Genomic DNA, 20674 nt, shown 5'->3' with positions numbered 1-20674 from the left:
TTCAATGAATTAAACCAGGGCTTTTTTTTACATGAGCTGATTCAATATACTCAAACAACTTCTTGTGAAATGTCTGTTTTAACCTAGAATCAAGACTTAATATTCATTACTATAAAATTTTTCTTTATTTTTTTCCCTTTAGCTCATTATTTCAGCACCTCAAGTAATTTTGGATCCTGATTTTTTCATCTAGTATATTAATTTTTCATCCTATGCACTTTAGGCCATCATTTGTTTGATAACCACACTTACTGTATCTTTGACATAGCTCACCAAAATGTTCACAAGCAGAGATCAGGTGAACCAAGTCAGAGGATCACTGCATGACTCCAAAAAAATATCTTTCATGACATCAGCTCATTGCTCTACCATCTCTCCTTTGGTTAATTAGCCAGCTAAGTATTCACATTTCTCCAGGTGGCCCAGGATGTCAACCTCCTGGCTAAAATCACAATGTACATCACATATATTTTGCATCTATATCAATATATTGGTCTTGATTATCAAAAAAGGGGCAAGATTAATAATGATCTCATACAGTCTCCTGTTAACCTTATCTTTCTCAAGCAATCAAAAAATACCATCTGTTTCATTACCTACTACTGAGCCATTTTATAATGCTGCCCAGAATTTATGTCAAATTTACATAATTTCTAGAATCTAAGAATTTTAAATATCAGGAAAAGTTTTTTCTATCTCCAATTTCCTGGCATTTCTTTTTATTTCCCATTGGTTCTTAAGGGTTACTTACATTTTCTGGTGATCACAGTAGGGAGTTCTTTTCGGGTTCCTTTAACCCATTGAAAGCATACTTCAAAAAACGGTGACTTGTGGGTGGCATCTACCCACACGGGGCTGTTTTGCTGGGCTTGCAGTGATTGTTAAAATTCATCCTGAATATGTCTTTGGACTGGGCATGCTCTCCACTGCCACAGAGTGAGTCCCTGCCTCGATCGTCTGACATCCTGCCTGCCTTACCTACACTCCTGATCTGCCTGCCTATAGTCATTTAATTCCCAGACTCTTGATTAAAGCATCCAGATCATCCACCATCACCCCACCTGCCAGGCTTCACTTGTCACAAGAAGTTTGAGGTTTGAATTTTTTCCTTGATGGCAACATTTAAGCAAATGCAAGGATTTAGCACTATTCCTAGTGTCATCTTTTAATCTAGTATCCTTTCCCAAGCCATTAAGTTTTTTGCCCTTTCTCATTTTGCCTAGATCCAAAAAGTGATAGAAACATGGCTATTAATAGTATATTCAAAGCCAAGCACACAAAGACAAACATCACATGTTCTCACTTATTTGTGGGATCTAAAAAATCAAATCTATATTAAACTCATGGACATAAAGAGTAGAAGGATGGTTACCAGAGGCTGGGAAGAGTAGTGTGAGATTGGAGAGGGGATGAGAATGGTTAGTGGGTACAAAAAAAATAGAAAGAATAAATAAGACCTACTCTTTAATAGCACAATAGGGTGACTATAGTCAGTAATAACTTCACTGTATATTTTAAAACAAAGAATGTAATTGGATTGCTTGTAACTCAAAGGATAAATGATTGAGAGGACAGTTACCCATTTTCCAGGATGAGCTTATTTCCCATTGCACGCCTGTATCAAAACATCTCATGTACCCCATAAATTCATACACCTACTATGTACCCACAAAATTAAGTTAAAAAAAAGTCAGAAAAAATAGTACGTTCAACTTATAATTTTTTATAACAATGGCAGAGAGAAATGACTTAGGGATATGAAATTCGTAAGTCATATTTTTTTGAATCAGTGTAAGCCAAAAAGCTGAGCTTCATCCACCACCCAACATATCTTTTTCCAAAGCTGATCTTTGGTCTCTCCGTTAACCAAGTTAAGTTTAAACTTGTTTCTCTTTTTCTCCCCAGAGTTAATGAGAAGGATAATTAACCCAAAGGGAAGGGTAGGTGACCCTAAAGGACTTAATAATTCATAGATTAGATATCAACCTGTGGGTAAGCAAGAGTTTGCTTTAGCTATTCTGCATCATTGCCTTTGATTTGAAACCTGTGTACCCTTTCCCAACAGGATTGAGTTCATGAAATATGGGATTGCTTTTGCCCTCATCCTACATGCACCCCACTGCCAGCACCAGGGGATGAAGGAATTTTAGAATAGGCATGGCCTGCCAATACTTTGTTATTTTACCTCATTTCCTTTCACCACATTTCAAGGTTATTAGAAAAGAAGATAAGGTTCCATAAAATAGCATAACAATTCTTAAGAAATCGCATGTGGAAGTCAAAATGTTCTGTGCTGCTAGAATCTTCTTTTGAATGCTGTTTTCCTCATCTCACTGGCTGAAGAGGCTAGTCATCATCTTAGCTGGGGTTTTGCACCCACCTATTGGGCCTCCTCTCATGGCCACCCAACAGCTTTCCAGCACCCTATTGTGTCCCTGCTCTGATCACCACTTGAATTATTCAGAAATGAGCCATTTGAGGTCTGGAGATATGAAAGGGGGAAATTTCTATAAGGAGTTCCTCTCATAGCATCTCTTCCTCTCTGCAGTGTCTCTTTTCTTCTTAGTCACTTTAGGAATCTGTCTCCTTAAATTATCCACAAGTTTTTTATATATATCTCCATTTTTATCCCCCAAATTCTTTGATCAGTATCAGTTCTCAGTGACTACAATCATGACTCAATACTCTTGGTGTATACCTCAGGCCTGTTTATATCTGTGACACCTGCCCAATTACATTGAAACTTTGTTTTGTTTTGTTTGAGACAGGGTCTCACTATGTCACCCAGGCTGGAGTGCAGTGGCACCATCTGTGCTCACCACAGCCTCAGTCTCCTGGGCTCAAGTGATCCCCCTACCTCAGCCTCCTGAGTAGCTGGGACCACAGGCATGGACCATCACACCCAGCTAATTTTTCATTTTTGTAGAAACCGTATCTCCTCATGTTGCCCAGCCTGGTCTCAAACTCCTGGGCTCGAGTGATCCATCTGCCTCAGCCTCCCAAAGTCCTGAGATTACAGGTGTGAGCCACTGCACCCAGCCTCAAAAAAACTTCTTAAAGATTAAAGGAAGGCCAGGTGCAGTGGCACATGCCTATAATCCCAGCACTTTGGGAGGCCGAGGTGGGTGGATCACCTGAGGTCAGGAGTTCAAGACCAGCCTGACTAAGACGGAGAAACCCCGTCTCTACTAAAAATACAAAATTAGCTGGGCGTGGTGGTACATGCCTTTAATCCCAGCTACTCGGGAGGCTGAGGCAGGAGAATTGCTTGAACCCAGGAGGCAGAGGTTGTGGTGAGCCGAGATCACACCACTGCACTCCAGCCTGGGCAACAAGAACGAAACTCTGTCTCAAAAAAAAAAAAAAAAAGATTAACGGAACCAGTCTAGTTATGAAACAAACATAGGAAACCTTGACTCTAGGACTTTTTAATTCTTTTATAACCCGTATGTCAAACCTCTCTCAGTTAGGTCCATGACTTAAGTGATCATACATTTAAATGGTTGGCTTGTTTCACACCCAGAATTCTGGGAGAAAATGGAGAAAATAGTCCATTATTGTTTTAGTCAAGTCTTACATTTCAGCCCATCTCAGAGCCCACAGTAGAGTTAAGGTTTGACAAGAATAGTTGCTTGGCCCTGTTCCAACAGGCCTCCCTCCCCTGGTTCCACGCCCTGCAGTCATCCTTCCTCACTCTTGGGGCTCTCACCACGTACCTTCTCTCTTTCCCTGAAGAGACTCTTCCCCCTGTACCTCCTCTGCTTTCTTCTCATCTCCTTGGGTTACTCAGTTTCTGTGTCCAGTTTACTCAGTTTCTGTATCCAGTTTACTGCCTACATTCAGGCAACCAGGTCCTGGCTCTGGACCAATGCTGAGTGCAGTGGCTTCTGCCTGTAAAAATCCTAGCACTTTGGGAGGCTGAGGCGGGTGATCAATCACTGAGATCAGGAGTTTGAGACCAGCCTGGGCAACATGGCGAAACCCTGTCTCTACAAAAAGTACAAAAATTAGCTGGGTGTTGTGGTGCATGCCTGTGGTTCCAGCTACTCAGGAGGCTACAGTGGAGAATTACCTGAGCCCTGGGAGGTCGAGGCTACAGTGAACCATGATCACACCACTGCACACGAGCCTGGGTGACAAGTGAGACCCCGTCTCAGGAAAAAAATAAATAAATAAATATTAAATAAAAGGAGGCAGGATCTCCTTATGTTGCCCAGGCTGTCTGTAGTGCCATGGTGCAGTCATAGTTCACTGCACCCTCAAACTCCAGAGCTCAAGCCATCCTTCCACCTCAGCCTCTTGAGTAGCTGGGGCTATAGGGACACACGGCTTTTTAGGTCCTGACTCTTCTGTTATGTGTTGGTGCATCAGCTCTGCCTCTCACCTACAAATTTTCTCTATAGTGTTAGATCCTGGGGCTGAAGGTCAGGGGTGGGATGTGGACAGAGAGGACCCCACAGCACAGGCCATGGCAAGGAGCTACTTCACAGCACTCAGACCAATGACTACAGTTAAGTCAAAACAGCAACTTCATCTCTGTCAGGACCAACCTCGTACACAGTGGGCTCCAGAGAGAAAGGGAAAAGGAGAAATAAAACTACCCTGGCCTCTTATTACTCTCCTAGCACTAGAGAGCTAGTGAGACCCAATACCTAAAGTATGTTAAACAAAACATCTCATGCTACAGAAACGCATCATCTATCCTCCTCTGGACTTAAATGAACAAGTATTTTATACACTTAACAAAATGTATTGGCCAGGCGCAGTGGCTCAGGCCTGTAATACCACACTTTGGGAGGCTGAGGCGGGAGGATTGCTTGAGCCCAAGAGTTCAAGACCAGCCTGAGCAATATAGTGGACCCCACCTCTATAAAAAATTTTTCAAAAAATTAGCTGGGCATGGTGGTGCTCACCTATAGTCCCAGCTACTTGGGAGTCTGAAGCAGGAGGCTCACTTGAGCCCAGGAGGAGGTCGAGGCTGCAGTGAGCCATGTTTGCACCACTGCCTTCCAGCCTGGGTGACAGAGTGAAACCTTGTCTCAAACATAAATAAATAAATATAACAGATTGCATTGTAAAAAATTTAACTACAGTACTTGCAAAATCAAACTCCATAGGCTAGATAGTGAAAAAGTAATTGCAAGTCTATGAGACACATAAACTTGTTATTTTAAGTAATTTAGTTTCTTGGGCTATGTTTATATGACAAAATGAAGTGAAAGAGGGAAAAGCTGTGTTTTCCTTCTGAGTTAGCTGTGTCAGCTTAGTGCATGGCGTTGAGTTTGCCAGATACAGAATAGCTCAATGGACAAGTCTTCTGGGAATACACCTGGGTATGGTGGCAGAGTGTGCCTGGCCCCTGAGATGTGCTGGGTTGGTTATGGGGCAGCAGGAGGGAGCAAAAGAAAAAGTGACAAGCAGGGCTCTTGAGGGCAGGCTGGGACCTTTAGCTGGGTGAAGGGAAGCTGAAGGATAAAAGCAGAGTAGGGGTGGCGGGTTCCTGAGAGAGGCAGAAATATGCCCCAAGGCAGAGGAGTCATACCCCCATGCTCCTAGCTAGCAGGAGGGGAGGTTTTTAAGAAGTCTATAGGTCTCCCAGAGATCCACATGCCTCTTGTATTATATAACCTGCTTCTGGCATATGAAGTGTATGTGCTTCCCTAATAGAAGTGATGCTGTCATTAAAACCTCACCACCACCCCCACAGACCGCAGGGACCCAGCCTAATTCCCACATTCACTGTGAAGCATATTGTGTAGCCATGGTCTTCCTGCAGCAAGTGCCTTAAGAATCAGCAAACGATTTACTTTGCATATTGGAAGGATTGGAAAAAGTCACTTTAATCCTCTCCAGAAAAGTTGTGCCTGGGTCTCATTTAAATTCACCAAAAGGTTTGTCTTTGGACATTTAAAAGTGAAAGTTTGAGCTCAAATTGTAACTTGGCTTTGGTTTGTCCTTTCCAAGTTAATTTGAGCAAGTGAAAAATAAGGTATGATTTTATGTTTAATATGTGGCCTCTGTCTTAAATAAATGGCCAGGCAGACTGAGTGACAATTGAAATCAAGTTCATAAATGTCATTGACCCATTTGTTGACACCTGGCAGGTATTAGGTTGACCACATAGAAATGAAAACAGGAATATGAGACAAACCATGCCCCTAAGAATGTCCAGGGTTCACACCTGTGATTCCAGCACTTTGGGAGGCTGAGGCATGAGAAGCACTTGAGCCCAGGAGTTCAAGACAAGCCTGGGCAACCACAGCAAGCCTCTGTCTCTACAAAAAATTTTTAAAACAGCTAGCATGGTAGCATCCACCTATAGTCCCAGAACTAGGGAGGCTGAGGCAGGAGGATCACTTGAGTCTGGAAGGTTGAGGCTGCAGTGAGCCATGATCACACCATTGCACTTCAGCGTAGGTAACAGAGTGAGCTCTTGTCTCAAACAAACTAACAAAAGGCAGGGCATGGTGACTCATGCCTGTAATCTCAGCACTTTGGGAGGCCAAGGCAGGAGGATCACTTGAGCCCAGGAGTTTGAGACCACCCTGGGCAACAAAGTGAGACCCCCATCTCTAAAAAAGTTAATTTAATTTAATTTTAAAAAGAAAAGAATTTCCAACGGGAGGATAGAGAGTTCTAGCAATAACTGTAATATAAGGCATCTATGATCAGCTAACCAGAGAGGGAGAGACAGAGAGAGGAGTAGAATTGACTTATTGACAGATACTCTAGTGTTTACAACAAAATGCTTTATGCAATCTTGGTTAAATTCTTGATTTTTGCTTTTCCTTTATGAATGAAAGGATTGGATTAGATTAGATCAATCCTGGATGCCTCAGTAACTGGGCCATATTAATTCCTTTAGAGACACAACCTTCTAAAAAGATGATCATGAATAACAACAAAAATTATTGTATAAATGCAAAATAAAAATAACCCCCATCCATGGAATACAAATTTTACACGTGTATTGCAATAAAAATAGCTAGATTCTAAAATTTCATTGCAAAATTCTGGGTAAAATCCTCAAAATGCAACATTCTTATTTTGTGGGTGACCCTGATAAGCCAACAACTGAATGCTTAGTTAGGTCATTATGCCCTGCCTCAAACCACAGCTAGGCCAGGGTGGACTTGGCCCCACTCAACTTCAATAAGGACTGTTCCATTTTAGTGCCTATTTATCAGGGTCGTGCATTCCATTTTATTGAGGGAAAGGGGGATTGACAGCTAAAAAAAAAAAAAAAATCACTGGGGAGGCTGAGGCAGGCGGATCATGAGGTCAGGAGATCGAGACCATCCTGGCTAACACGGTGAAACCCCGTCTCTACTAAACAAAATACAAAAAGTTAGCTGGGCATGGTGGCAGGCACCTGTAGCCCCAGCTACTCGGGAGGCTGAGGCAGTAGAATGGCGTGAACCCAGGAGGCGGGGCTTGCAGTGAGCCGAGATCACGCCACTGCACTCCAGCCTGGGCGACAGACAGAGCGAGACTCCGTCTCACCAAAAAAAAAAAAAAAAAAAAAAAAAAAAAAAAAAAAAAAAAAAAATCACTGGATTAGATAATCTCTAAAGCTTCTTCCAGCTCAAAAAGATTTGAATTCTGGGATTCTGTCGCAGCATCAATGCCATACTCTCCTCCCCAACCCCTCTTGACACCTGTAACCTGTCTTCCCTCTGGGAAGACAGCATTGAAGGTACCAAGGTCAGGCAATATCCTTGCTCTCTAAAGCCCCAGCAGATGAACCAGGCCAAGTGACTCTTATTCTCTCTTCCTCACACAGGGTGGAGAACATGTCCATGCGGCTGGAGGAAGTCAACGAGAGAGAGCACTCCATGAAGGCTTCGCTCCAGACTGTGGACATCCGGCTGGCACAGCTGGAAGACCTCATCGGGCGCATGGCCACGGCCCTGGAGCGCCTGACAGGTCTGGAGAGGGCTGAGTCCAACAAAATCCGCTCGAGGACCTCCTCAGACTGCACAGACGCAGCCTACATTGTCCGCCAGAGCAGCTTCAACAGCCAGGAAGGGAACACCTTCAAGCTCCAAGAGAGTATAGACCCTGCAGGTGAGGAGACCATGTCCCCAACTTCTCCAACCTTAATGCCCCGTATGCGAAGCCATTCTTTCTATTCAGTCAATATGAAAGACAAAGGTGGTATAGAAAAGTTGGAAAGTATTTTTAAAGAAAGGTCCCTGAGCCTACACAGGGCTACTAGTTCCCACTCTGTAGCGAAAGAACCCAAAGCTCCTGCAGCCCCTGCCAACACCTTGGCCATTGTTCCTGATTCCAGAAGACCATCATCGTGTATAGACATCTATGTCTCTGCTATGGATGAGCTCCACTGTGATATAGACCCTCTGGACAATTCCATGAACATCCTTGGGCTGGGCGAGCCAAGCTTTCCAACTCCAGTACCTTCCACAGCCCCTTCAAGTAGTGCCTATGCAACCCTTGCACCCACAGACAAACCTCCAAGCCGGAGCATTGATTTCGAGGACATCACCTCCATGGACACTAGATCTTTTTCTTCAGACTATACCCACCTTCCAGAATGCCAAAACCCCTGGGACTCAGACCCTCCGATGTACCACACCATTGAGCGTTCCAAAAGCAGCCGCTACCTAGCCACCACACCCTTTCTTCTAGAAGAGGCTCCCATCGTGAAATCTCATAGCTTTATGTTTTCCCCCTCAAGGAGCTATTATGCCAACTTTGGGATGCCTGTGAAAACAGCAGAATACACAAGTATTACGGACTGTATTGACACAAGGTGTGTCAATGCCCCTCAAGCAATTGCGGACAGAGCTGCCTTCCCTGGAGGTCTTGGAGACAAAGTGGAGGATTTATCTTGCTGCCATCCCGAGCGAGAAGCAGAACTGAGTCACCCCAGCTCTGACAGTGAGGAGAATGAGGCCAAAGGCCGCAGAGCCACCATTGCAATATCCTCCCAGGAGGGTGATAACTCAGACAGAGTCCTATCCAACAACATCACTGTTCCCAAGATAGAGCGCGCCAACAGCTACTCGGCAGAGGAGCCAAGCGCGCCATATGCACACACCAGGAAGAGCTTCTCCATCAGTGACAAACTCGACAGGCAGCGGAACACAGCAAGCCTGCGAAATCCCTTCCAGAGAAGCAAGTCCTCCAAGCCAGAGGGCCGAGGGGACAGCCTGTCCATGAGGAGACTGTCCAGAACATCGGCTTTCCAAAGCTTTGAAAGCAAGCACAACTAAACCTTCTTAATATCCATCACAGGAGGCTCAAGAATCCAGCCCTAACATTCTCTCCAACTCCAGCTTTTCCCCCTTCCTTGAATCATACCTGCTTTATTCTTAGCTGAGCAAAACAAGCAATGCTTTGGGAGGTGTTAACTCAAAGGTGACTTCTGGGCCACAGATCAAGAAAGCATTTGATCTGACCCAGTGCCAGACAGAGGGGATTTAAGGCATGTTCACACTTGCTGGGCAGGGAGGGGGAAGAGAGGGAGAAGGAAGGGTTAGAGATGAATGTATCCACAGTCACGGCAGAAAGCCATGAGAGCAGGGGAAACAAGGGGATTCGAGCACGCTCCATGCCAGGAGGCATCTGTTGATTTCTGACCATTATCAAGAGTTGTAGGATGCAGGGCTAAATTGCGAAATAAAGTAAAATAGCCAGCGTACACAATGAGATATTCTAAACTTCCATTCTGTTTTCTTTTCACATTGGCTCCATCACTGGTGACTGATGAAGAGCATCCTCTTTATTCAGTATAAGCCGGCAGCAAGCAGTTCTACCTAACGTCCCACATCCTTCTCATGCCAACACTTCTGTAATTGATCATTATAAAGAAAAAACAAGGTAACAGTCATAGTTCACCTGTCTCTTATCTATTCACTTCTGGTGCCACAACTGTTTATCCTTTTTTGAAGAAAATAAGGGAACAGAAATGCCTTTTTGTATTGCAGTCGAAATGAAAGAAGAGTTGATGTTTAAAGAAAAACAAAAGTCAAGTGATTTATTATATACAGTGGGCGTTCAAGTCTAGTCAAGCAAGCTCAGGATGAATGTAATTAAATAATTTTATATTTTTTAATTTATTTTGTATCTCACCTGTCATCAATGAATTCATTCAATGAATATGTAATATTGAACTTAAAAAAAAAAACAGTGGACAGAACTAGCCTGAAATTGCCATGTGGGATGTTCTGTTCTCACCGTTCATGTCGTGTGTTGTGCTGCTGTGTGACCGTCATCATTTGCATGGCTCCACCACATCCTCCTGAACACCTCCAAGACGTAACTGCCAATTTTTCACACCACTCATCACATGACCATTTTGTATATGAATATATGGTTATATGTGGATATTTTCATACCTAGAGTTTTGCCATCTAATCTGAGCTCAGCATAAATTTAATTGGAGTTTTTCAAGGGCTGGTATCTTTTCTATGGAAATGTTCCAAAGTACTTTTTAAGGGAGTTTCAAAACTATAAATAACCTTAGATTTGACTGGGAGTTTGGTATCAACCCAAAGCCATCAGTTGCAAGCATACCATGAATATTTTTCTTATAGACAGAGCTATAAAAAAAGATACAGTAGACCAAAATAGAAAGCAAATAAACCATATAAAGAGTTCTATAGTATATGCCACTTATACACATGTATATGCATTTATGCAGAGACACATATTTATATATGAAATAAACAGACATAAAGAGCTTTCTTAAGAGGCTTGGACTTTTCTATCACCTTGAACTATAATCAAAAGATTTTCTTAATATACGAGAAGTCCCATTGAAAGAGTTCAGTATACTATTAGACCAAATGTTGAGATTATGATTTTTTAAAAATTCCTATGACTTTTTCTCATATCAAACTAGAGTTGTCAAAATGACTCACTGCTTGCCTTCTGCCCTTTTTTGTCTGAAATCACTCGCTATCGGGACATCTTATTTATTCTGGATTTTCCTGAACAACGTTTTTACACCAAGTACAATCTGAATAGACATGCAACTTTAAACCAGCTAGTGTTAGATTCTAAAGTAAAGGCATAATCTTCTAGATCAGAATCTGGATTGGAAGTGGGATAAAGAAATCTTGACCCCAAATCTTTGGATTCCTATTTGGCTCATTAATATTTAAAAAAGAATAAAGCCTGTAGTCCCAGCTACTCGGGAGGCTGAGGCAGGAGAATGACGTAAACCTGGGAGGCGGAGCTTGCAGTGAGCTGAGATCTGGCCACTGAACTCCAGCCTGGGCGACAGAGCGAGACTCCGTCTCAAAAAAAAAAAAAATAAATAAATAAATAAATAAATAAAGCCTTTAAGAAAAACAACCTATTGTTCCTGGCCTGAGGTACTACCTGGTTCTTTTGTTTAATTATAATTGAAAACACCAAGTTTGACTTCATTTTGTGAAATCAAGTAAATACATGGCCTTTAAATATAAGATGAAAAAACAAAATAAAAACTCTTCTGAATAAGCAATTCAGGTATAAGACGCGTGATGACGTCACATATGTAAAAAATTAATTCCTTTTTCATTCCTTGGCATTTAGGTGAATTGGTAACAAACACCCAGACTCCCTTATTTACAGCTGTTCTAGAAACACTTAACATTTTATTGGGCCCCACACTGGCTATTTCCCTCTCAGCAAACATGTACAAGGTCTGAAAATAAATCAGTTGTTCTTAAACTTCCTTGAGTCGTGAATCCCTATGAGGATCTGATGATAACTCTAGGCCCTCTCTCCAGAGAGAAAAAAAAAAAAATGTACATACATGCAAAGTTGCAATATAACTTGAAAGGGTTCATGAGCCCCTGGTTCCATATTGACTGATAATGAGGAAAAGGAACCATGTTTGTTCATAGTTGATATAGTTGTAACAAGCACTTTACATTTGAGACCATCTCTCTGTGATTCTCAGGAAGGCCAAATCTCAGCACCAGAGTTTGAACCAAGATTTTGTTATTTTTGTTCTTTAAATTAGATGTTGCCAATTTAATGCACTTACATCCTAACGTGTTGATGATTTTAAGTATCAAGCACAATCACAATGCTGAAGGCTCCCTGAGGGGTCTATAGAGGAACCCAAGAAGGAGATGAAAGCATTATTCATTGACATCAAACAACTCCACGGCCTCATTCTGGGCCAGATTGGAAGTGAGGGAAAGAAATTTTGAGCGCAAGTGTTTCCATTCATTGTGGTTTCAGAGAGAAAAATATAGGAACTGGGAAACTAAATACTCAACAGTCCTGATCTTGCAATTACCTGATTCTTTTGTTGTGCATGAAAATTAAGTTCTAACATCTGTGAAACGTGTGAAATATATAAGCCAAACTTAAATGACTGTAGACACAAACTGTGTAACTTCCATGAGCCATTTCCTTCCTGTGCACATATATGTGTATTATTTTTCAGTCCATTTCCTTCCATTTCCGGGTTCTCTGTGCACCAATGTGGCATTGAGTCTGTGGCCTTGTGCAGTCAGCTTACGCTCAGCCCATTGATTCCACCACATCCCTGATGGAGGGGACGTTAATTACCTGTCTTTGTGAATTAAGCAGTTTATGAGCAGCAAGTTACTGAGGACCGTAAATAAAGTCATAGAGAGCTCAAGGAAGTAATAGCTTCGGTTTAATCATCTGCTTCAAAGGTGCCAATTTTTATATACTACTATATGTAATGATTTGTTCTAAATTGCTTGTTCCTTTTGAAAAAAAATTTAAGGATGTTTTATGAAAATGACCATGGAGGTCTCCTGCTTAACCAATATACTTTATATTTATAGTTAGAGGACCCCTCCTTGATCGATTTGAATGAGGAGCTGGAAAGCTTGAGTACAATTGTCATGACTAGTTTGTGTTATCTCTGCAAGCCAAAAGGTATATTAGCAGTCATAATACAGCACTTTACAGAACTGGACTTTTTTAAATGTCTGAGTTTCCAGGTCTAGGATATTATTTAGCACTTTGAAAGTTCCCCTTTTAAAATATATATATAAGAATAATCAGATGAGAAAAATGTACTCATAAAAACACAAAATGTGTTTCTTCTGAATGTTTCAAATGTATTCTAAAACATGGTTTCTACAGATAATATTATGGTAGATAACTGGATAGTACTTTTCTTTTTTACTTCCTGAGTCTGTACAGTCTAATCTTCCTGAATGTTTGGGCTGTTTAATTTCTTTAAAGATGATAAATATTATCCAGTCATCCATCATGCTCTATCTATAGGCTATACCATTCATATGTTGGGCAATGCTGTATTATAAAACACATGTAAACATGTATGTAACCCATGTTTAACCCAGCATAGTTGTAGCATGTGGTTGTATTAATGAACGTTACAGGACAGCTTTATAATCATTTATAAATCTGTAACATTCAATAAAGAAGCACATGTTGCAATGATTAATTATGTTCCCAATTCCATGTTATTTAGCATCTTTGTGAACCGGGCATTTTTGTTCCTGATCTGCTTGATGCTTTTCATGTTCCTGTAGACCACTGTAAAATATGTGTGTAAGCTGATGTATATCCTCCAATGAGTCCTGCGAGCTGTGGTAGGCAAGTTGTGATTTCATGAAAGATGAACTGGCATGTTATGCAAAAGACTATATGACAAATGAACTTAAAATGATAATTTAAACTCCAGTTGAATTAGCTGTTTGTTTACATCTGCCAACCCCATGCAGAAGCAGTGTACAGTATTTTATAAATATGTTCATTTAGTAACACTATGTTGTTTCTAGATAAAGTGATGCTAGTGTGTAGGTGGTTATATATTTGACCTAGATATTGCATTATAACTCACTATCCTTTAACAATAACAATGTGACAAATGAAGTAATCTCTCTCCAAACCCGGTCTTAATTTTGTGTGGACAAAATGCATGTACTGCTTTATGCATTTCTTTTGACTTTTCTAAGGCACTTAACGTTTTACTATTGCCTGCTGTGACGCTTAAGCCAGTTAGGAATTCACTCAAACAGTTGGGCTTCTTACTATGGGGATTATGTTCAGTTTTGAAAAATTAAAAACAAACAAAAAAAAGTAACCAAGAGATTTTTAAATTCTTTTTTTAAGCACTGAACAAATAATATGAAAGAAAGTATTAACTGCAGGTTGTATAGCCATGGGACCCAGAGATGGCAAGCCAACACCTCTTGGGTGTGCCAAGGTCTAGGTGTTGTGCATATGTGATATATGCAAGACACATTTCTGATTCTTCAGAGCTACTGGGTGTAAATTGCTAAGCCAGAGATGAGAGCGAAAAGTCCATTTGTGATAGTGCGGGAGTGTGCAGATCGCTGTGAATGTGTGATCCAATGATATGACAAGAGACCTCCCTCCTTGTCTGTGGCTTCTTCACCTTGGGGGTGAGCCTAGCCTGGGGGTGGGAGGCGTGTGTTTGGGTGTCTGATCAAGCACTGGGTGATTCTAAAGAGTTTACTCTTTTAGAAAATCACCGTTACTAGAAGCCATTCAACATCTGGAAAAGAGAGGAGCCAATTTGCACAGTTTTGTAACTGACTGCTCCTAAAATGAATAGAGAAAACTTTCCTCTCAGCCTGCTTTCTCTTCTTTTTACAAGTTGGATGTTCTGTCTGTCAGATTGGAGTCAACCAAAAGAAAGGCTGGTTCCAATTAAGGAAAAGCAATTTTTTTCTTTTAATTCCTCTCAGAAGGTAGTTGTGCTATCTTTTCTGTGATGATTTCCTTGCACACATCACTGCTAATGAAAGCAACATGTGACTGTTTCTACAGGTCATCTAAGAGAGGATTTTGGTGACCAGGTAATCCAGATGGCAATAAGAGTGAGGCGAATTTTCCCTTCCTTACCTTACCTAGTCTACTGGCCTCCTTAAACCTGCAGACCCTTGTGCATTTGCACAATGTTTGTGTGCTGGGAACTGAAAAGACATGTGTATGGCTAGAAGTCCATAGGCTTTTTAAAGAGTGTCAGTGCCATCAGGACCCATGCCTTCCTCCGGAAGAGGCAGGTGGCTGAGGCCTGTGGGGCAAAGGGGGAAATTCAGCCTCATGCCTGGATGTGTGACTTTCTTTCTGCCCTCTACTTGCTTCTCTTCTCTTAGTCCAAGACTAGCTGCTTTTTCAGCAGACCAACAGACCTTGCCCCATTACCTTTATACCTTGTTGACCCTGGCACAGTAAGCTGAAACAGCGGCCATTTGGAAAAAGCCAAACATTTAGACTTTGTCCCAGTCCTGATCTTCCCATCAACGTAGCCTCTTCCTGCCTCTACCCCGGCTGGTGTTCGCATTGACCTCATCCAATTTTTGCCTCTCTAAATCTCAAGAGCCCTACACATCTTCACCGCGGCTTCCCACACACACATCATTAAAACCAGCCATCTGCACATAGATTGAGAGGCTGCAAATTCAAAGATGTGTAGGGACCAGATCGAGAACACACAAATGTGTGAATTGGACTGGTGAAAGTCAACAGAAGAAGTAGGGTTTGTGAGTAAGGCATGAGAGAATACACATCCCACCACAAAGACATTCAAATTCAGCTTTCCAAACGCTGTGCTAGCCAAACAAACATGTCTGTCAGCAGCATTCGGTCCCAAAGGCAATAGTGTGGAACCTCTAATTTAGAGCCAACAGGATCAGATTCTTGATTGTGACTTGGTGAGTGTACACACAAAATACACTGAGAACTGAGGTCGGGGGGAAAGAAACTCACCTTATTCAGAGTTACTCTTGTTCTGAATGATATATGCATGTATATTTGTTAGCCACATAATTCTAAACTTGAACACAGAATCTTTGTGAGAGAGATTCAGAAGAAGAGTACCATAGCATGGTATGAAGACTTACCTGCTTCCTGTCACTACTGCGTCTGACCTGAGTTTATATTGCTGCTACTGCTGTGTAAAAACAGTACGTGCAGTATACTGTACTCATAGCCATTTCATAACATAGGACCTAGACTCTCATTTGTAAATGTTCTAACCCTAGTTTATAATGGGGGAAATTATTCAGATATCATTTTTAAATGAATTCCTACAAATACAATCGTTTTGAAATTGGGTTTGCTAAATATATATACATCTTTTCCTTCTTTGTGTATGGATAGACCATGGTTTGCATATCTATCGACACTATAAATATATATAAATCCTTAGCAGAATTGTTTTTTTTTAAAGGTCTATTATTGGATTCACAATGCACTTTGAGCTTGATTGTTTAGATATATAATTCAGAGCAGAAGTTGGCAGATACCACGGGAAAAACTTTCTGAAATTTCTGTAACAAATGTTTTGCAATAAAAAAAAAAAAAACTCAGTAGTTTAAAACATGACTTGGACTTCCTTGTGCACTTATTTGCTGCCATCTAATCTTCACTATCCTCATGCTAAGAACTTTTGGAGTAGAGATAATTGCCTAGGGCTCCACAAATTACTTGTTCTAGTGAGCAGAAGTTGCAAACTGGTAGCCTGTGGGTCATATCTAACCAGCAGGAATAGGTTATCATTAGCCAGCACAATTTTTTTTTAATTTGAAACATTTAAAAATTGAGGCTGGGCACGGTGACTTACTCCTGTAATCCCTGCACTTTGGGAGGCCAAGGCAGGAGGATCCCTTGAGGTTAGGAGTTCGAGACCAGCCTGGCCAATATGGTGAAACTCCGTCTCTATTAAAAATACAAAAATTAGCCATGTATGGTGGCTTAGCTACTCTGGAGGCTAAGATGGGAGTATTGCTTGAGCCCAAGAGGTCGAGGCTGCAATGAGCCAACATGGCGCCACTGCACTCCAGCCTGCCTAGGCAACAGGTCAAGACCCTGACTCAAAATAAATACATATATACCTACATACATACATAAATGATATATTTCACATTTAATTCCAGATTTCTAGCTTCTTTTAAAAAACCTGAAGATCTGGTAATATGAGACCTGTGTTTTCATATGACAATAATCAGCTGAATCATGGCATTTTGGGTGCTCTTTTAGAAGGAGCCTGTACTCTCTAATATACCACAGTCCCCACCATTCTCTGTCTCTTACATTTAGTTCCCTTTACTCAGAGCATTATTTGGATGGCCCCTATACGCACTGGGAGGATGAAATTCAGCCCATAACAGTGGGTGAATTTGTGAGTGGAAATGTAGCGGTCTTTTACAATTTTAATTTCTTTTAAGGTAAAAGAATCAGAATACAAGAATCAACTGGAAACAACATATATGTTGGTCAACAGGAGAAAATAACTGATTAGGATACATGATTAAAAATAAAGGTCATTGCTATATTATTAAGTCTATTTAAAAAGAAGTACAGAGAAGCATACATGGTCTGTGTCTCAGTCCATCTGGGCTGCTATAACAAAATACCTTAGACTGGGTAATTAATTTATAAAAGGAGAAACTTATTGCTTACAGTTCTGGAGGCTGGGAAGGCCAAGATCAAGGCACCAGCAGACTCGGTGTCTGGTAAGGGCTTGCTCTCTGCTTCACAGATGGCACCTTGCTGCAGCCTCACATGGAGGAAGGGGCAAGGGAGCTTCCTTGTGCCTCTTTTAAAAGGACATTAATCCCAGTCGTGATGTTGAAGCCTTCATAACTTAATCAATTCCCAAAGATCCCTAATACTATCACACTGAGTATTAGTTTCAAACATGAATTTTGAGGTGACACCAACAGTCAGATCATAGCATGTTCTAATATCAATTTTTGTAAAAATTAAACCAGGCATATAGATATGGATATATTTGTATATGAAGAGTAAAAGTCCAAAAGGATATCACGAAAGAGAATGAAAGTTTTGCAACAGAACTTTTTTTTCCCAAAAATTCAAATGCTGTATAAGGGCAACCTAAAGTGACCTAAGTAAAGTTAATTCAAGTATCACTAGACATCAACCAGGAAGATTTTCTTTGCTTTCTTTCTGCTCAGAAACCTATTGTAGGTATTGTGACAATAATCATAAGCCTTATAATGGCAGGTCATCTTCTCTAAGGTATAGTAAAGCTGGAATAAAAGAAAATAAAAGTGGTAGCAATGATTTAACTATTAACGTTGGGAAATTATAATTTTAGGCATAAATATAATCAATGCCTTTTGAGCAGCTACTTTGTTCTTCTAGAAGAACTGAAAATTTTATTAAAAAAGCAAGACAATCATGACTAAAAAGATAATTGCATGTTTTAGTTATTTAATTAGAGCTGTTGAAAAAATGGGGACGAGCAGCCTAAGTTTAGCTCATCAACACTAAAACTATTCAAGTAGAAGCAAAATAGCCACCAGAAAGGCAGCGTATGGATGGTTTCCCACATTTGGGTTGGAAATTGGACTAAAAAATCTGCTCTGAGACTCTGTGTAGAACAGACTCAAAATGTTCTTAGAATTAAAAGGAAAGAATGAACATTTGTAGCCTAGAAGGGCCTGAAGGAATAGGGCAAGACTAAAGAAGCCAGGAGGTAGAGTCTGGCATTTCCAAGGCTGGAGTCCCAGGCAAAAACAAAGGTGTAACTACAAGAATAATTGAGACAGGCTGGACGCGGTGGCTCATGCCTGTAATCCCAACAATTTGGAAGGCCACGGCAGGCAGATCACTTCAGGTCAGGAGTTTGAGCCCAGCCTGACCAACATGGGGAAACCCAATCTTTACTAAAAACACAAAATTAGCCAGGTATGGTGGTGCATGCCTGTGATCCCAGCTACTCAGGAGGCTGAGGCAGGAGAATTGCTTGAACCCAGGAGGTGGAGGTTACGGCGAGCCAAGATCGTGCCATTGTACTCCCGCCTGGGCAACAAGAGCAAAGCTCCATCTCAAAAAAAAAAGAATAATTGAGACAAATGCCTGGGCTCTAGTTGGAAACCAACCTATCCAGAGCAGAGGATTCACATTAGAGATTTGCCGGAAAGTATGGCATTCCCTTATATTAATTTAATCTCAACACACTTATGAAATTGCCATTAATATTCCCATGTCCCAGATGGGAAAAATGCGGTTCATTATTTTATTTTATTATTTTGAGACGGGGTCTCACTTTTTTGCTCAGGTTGGAGTCCAGTGGCACGATCTCGGCTCACAGCAGCCTCTGCCTCCCAGGTTCAAGCAATTCTCCTGCCTCAGCCTCCCTAGTAGCTGAGACTACAGGCACACACCATGCCACCTGGCTAATTTTTTATTTTTAGTAGAGCTGAGATTTCACCATGTTGGCCAGGCTGGTCTTGAACTCCTGACCTCAAGTGATCTGTCTGCCTCGGCCTCCCAAAGTGCTGGGATTACAGACCTGAGCCACCGCACCTGGTCTCATTATTTTATACATCAGTGGTAGAGTTTGAACTTTATTCTGTGATGAAAAGAAAGCAACTGAAAAATTCTGGTCCAAAATGTGGGCTGTAACATTATGGCATGGCAGAGGAGAGGGCAGGTGCAGTGAGACTGACTGCAGGATTCCAGGCTCCAGGTGACAAAACCGTATAGATGAAAAGACACTTTGGAGAAATTTCACAACTCAATTCAGGAAATATTTCTTGGATACCCACCATTTGAAAAACACTTCACTAAGTGCTAGTACCTTCTATGTGAAATGTCAGCCTCTTACTCAGTTTCCTGGTGAACAATTAGTCATATTTCATAGAGGGCTATTTTTCAGTGTATGTGCATGACTTGAAATGCCTCCTTGCTGGCAGTCATTTTGTACAATATGGAAGAGCTCTACACCTTTGGCTATCCCCTTAGAGAAGGAGACATTGACCCAAGAACATCAATCAGAGTTTTTTCTTTGAGGATTTGGAATAGAGTTGAGAGAGCTAAGCAATTCTGGGTATTGAAACCATAACTTACAGTCTCAGGAATTGTCAGCAATCATGTTTCTACGTACTGGCTGACTTGCAGAAGAAGTCAGTCTGCCAAAAAAGACAGAAATGAATATAGACACAGAGACAGGAACAGATATATGGAATGAAGTTTCTAAGCTCTTCCTGGAACATGGCTATCATCTCACCTTTGATGTCTAAAGCCATATCAGTATCTTTAAAATAAATTATCTCTTTAGTAGGCTGAATAATGGCCCCCAAAGATGTCCACGTCCTAATCCTCAAAATCTGTGAATGTTATGTGTATGGCAAAAGAAATTTTGCCAATGTGATTAAGAATCTGGAGATGGGTAGATGATCCTGGATTCTCCAGATGGGTCCAGTGTAATCACAAGAGACTTGTAAAAGTGAAGCAGGAGGAATCAGATTCAGAAAGTAGACTATGTGACAAGAGAAGCAGAGATTGAAGTAATACAATGTAAAGATGGAGGATGTGTCCACAAGCCAAGGAATACAGGAGTCCTCCAGAAGCTGGAAAAGAAAATGAATTCATTCCTCTCCTAGAGTCTCCAAAATGAACTGGAACTGCTGACACCTTGATTTTAGCTCCTTCAGACTCATTTTGGGTTTCTGACTTTCAGAATTGTAAGAGAATAAATATGTGTTATTTTAATTCACTGTTTCTGGTGCTTTATTATAGCAGCAATAGGGAAGTAATGCATCCCTTCCCCACCTTCATGATTTTGAAAAATCAAGTTGGTGTCTATTTTGTGCAACCACAGACTCTAAGTCTACTATATCATTTTAATACTAAGATGTCAGCAACTGTAAGAAACACCACCAAAATAATACCAGATTTGGGGAGACAGAAATATTGCCACATTAAATGT

At 41.1% G+C, this 20674-nt stretch overlaps 1 protein-coding gene across 27 annotated transcripts in view; it reads left to right on the top strand.

The window, feature by feature from the left end:
• TRPM3 (transient receptor potential cation channel, subfamily M, member 3) overlaps positions 1 to 10150 on the top strand; it is a 990741-nt gene extending 980591 nt beyond the window's left edge. For 19 of the 27 annotated variants that reach the window (XM_011970174.1, XM_011970169.1, XM_011970163.1 and 16 more), the window contains one exon: positions 7784 to 9471. In XM_011970174.1, coding sequence (XP_011825564.1) covers positions 7784 to 9236 — 1453 coding nt within the window. In that variant the 3' untranslated portion in view covers positions 9237 to 9471. Of the gene's footprint in view, positions 1 to 7783 lie in introns of all 27 variants that reach the window. The other 8 variants (XM_011970184.1, XM_011970182.1, XM_011970181.1 and 5 more) reach the window with 3 other exon arrangements.
• Positions 10151 to 20674: the final 10524 nt, after the last annotated feature.

This window comes from Mandrillus leucophaeus, unplaced genomic scaffold (genome assembly GCF_000951045.1).
Source record: "Mandrillus leucophaeus isolate KB7577 unplaced genomic scaffold, Mleu.le_1.0 Scaffold93, whole genome shotgun sequence".
Lineage (NCBI taxonomy): Eukaryota > Metazoa > Chordata > Mammalia > Primates > Cercopithecidae > Mandrillus > Mandrillus leucophaeus.
This window is presented reverse-complemented; position numbering and strand designations above follow the sequence as displayed.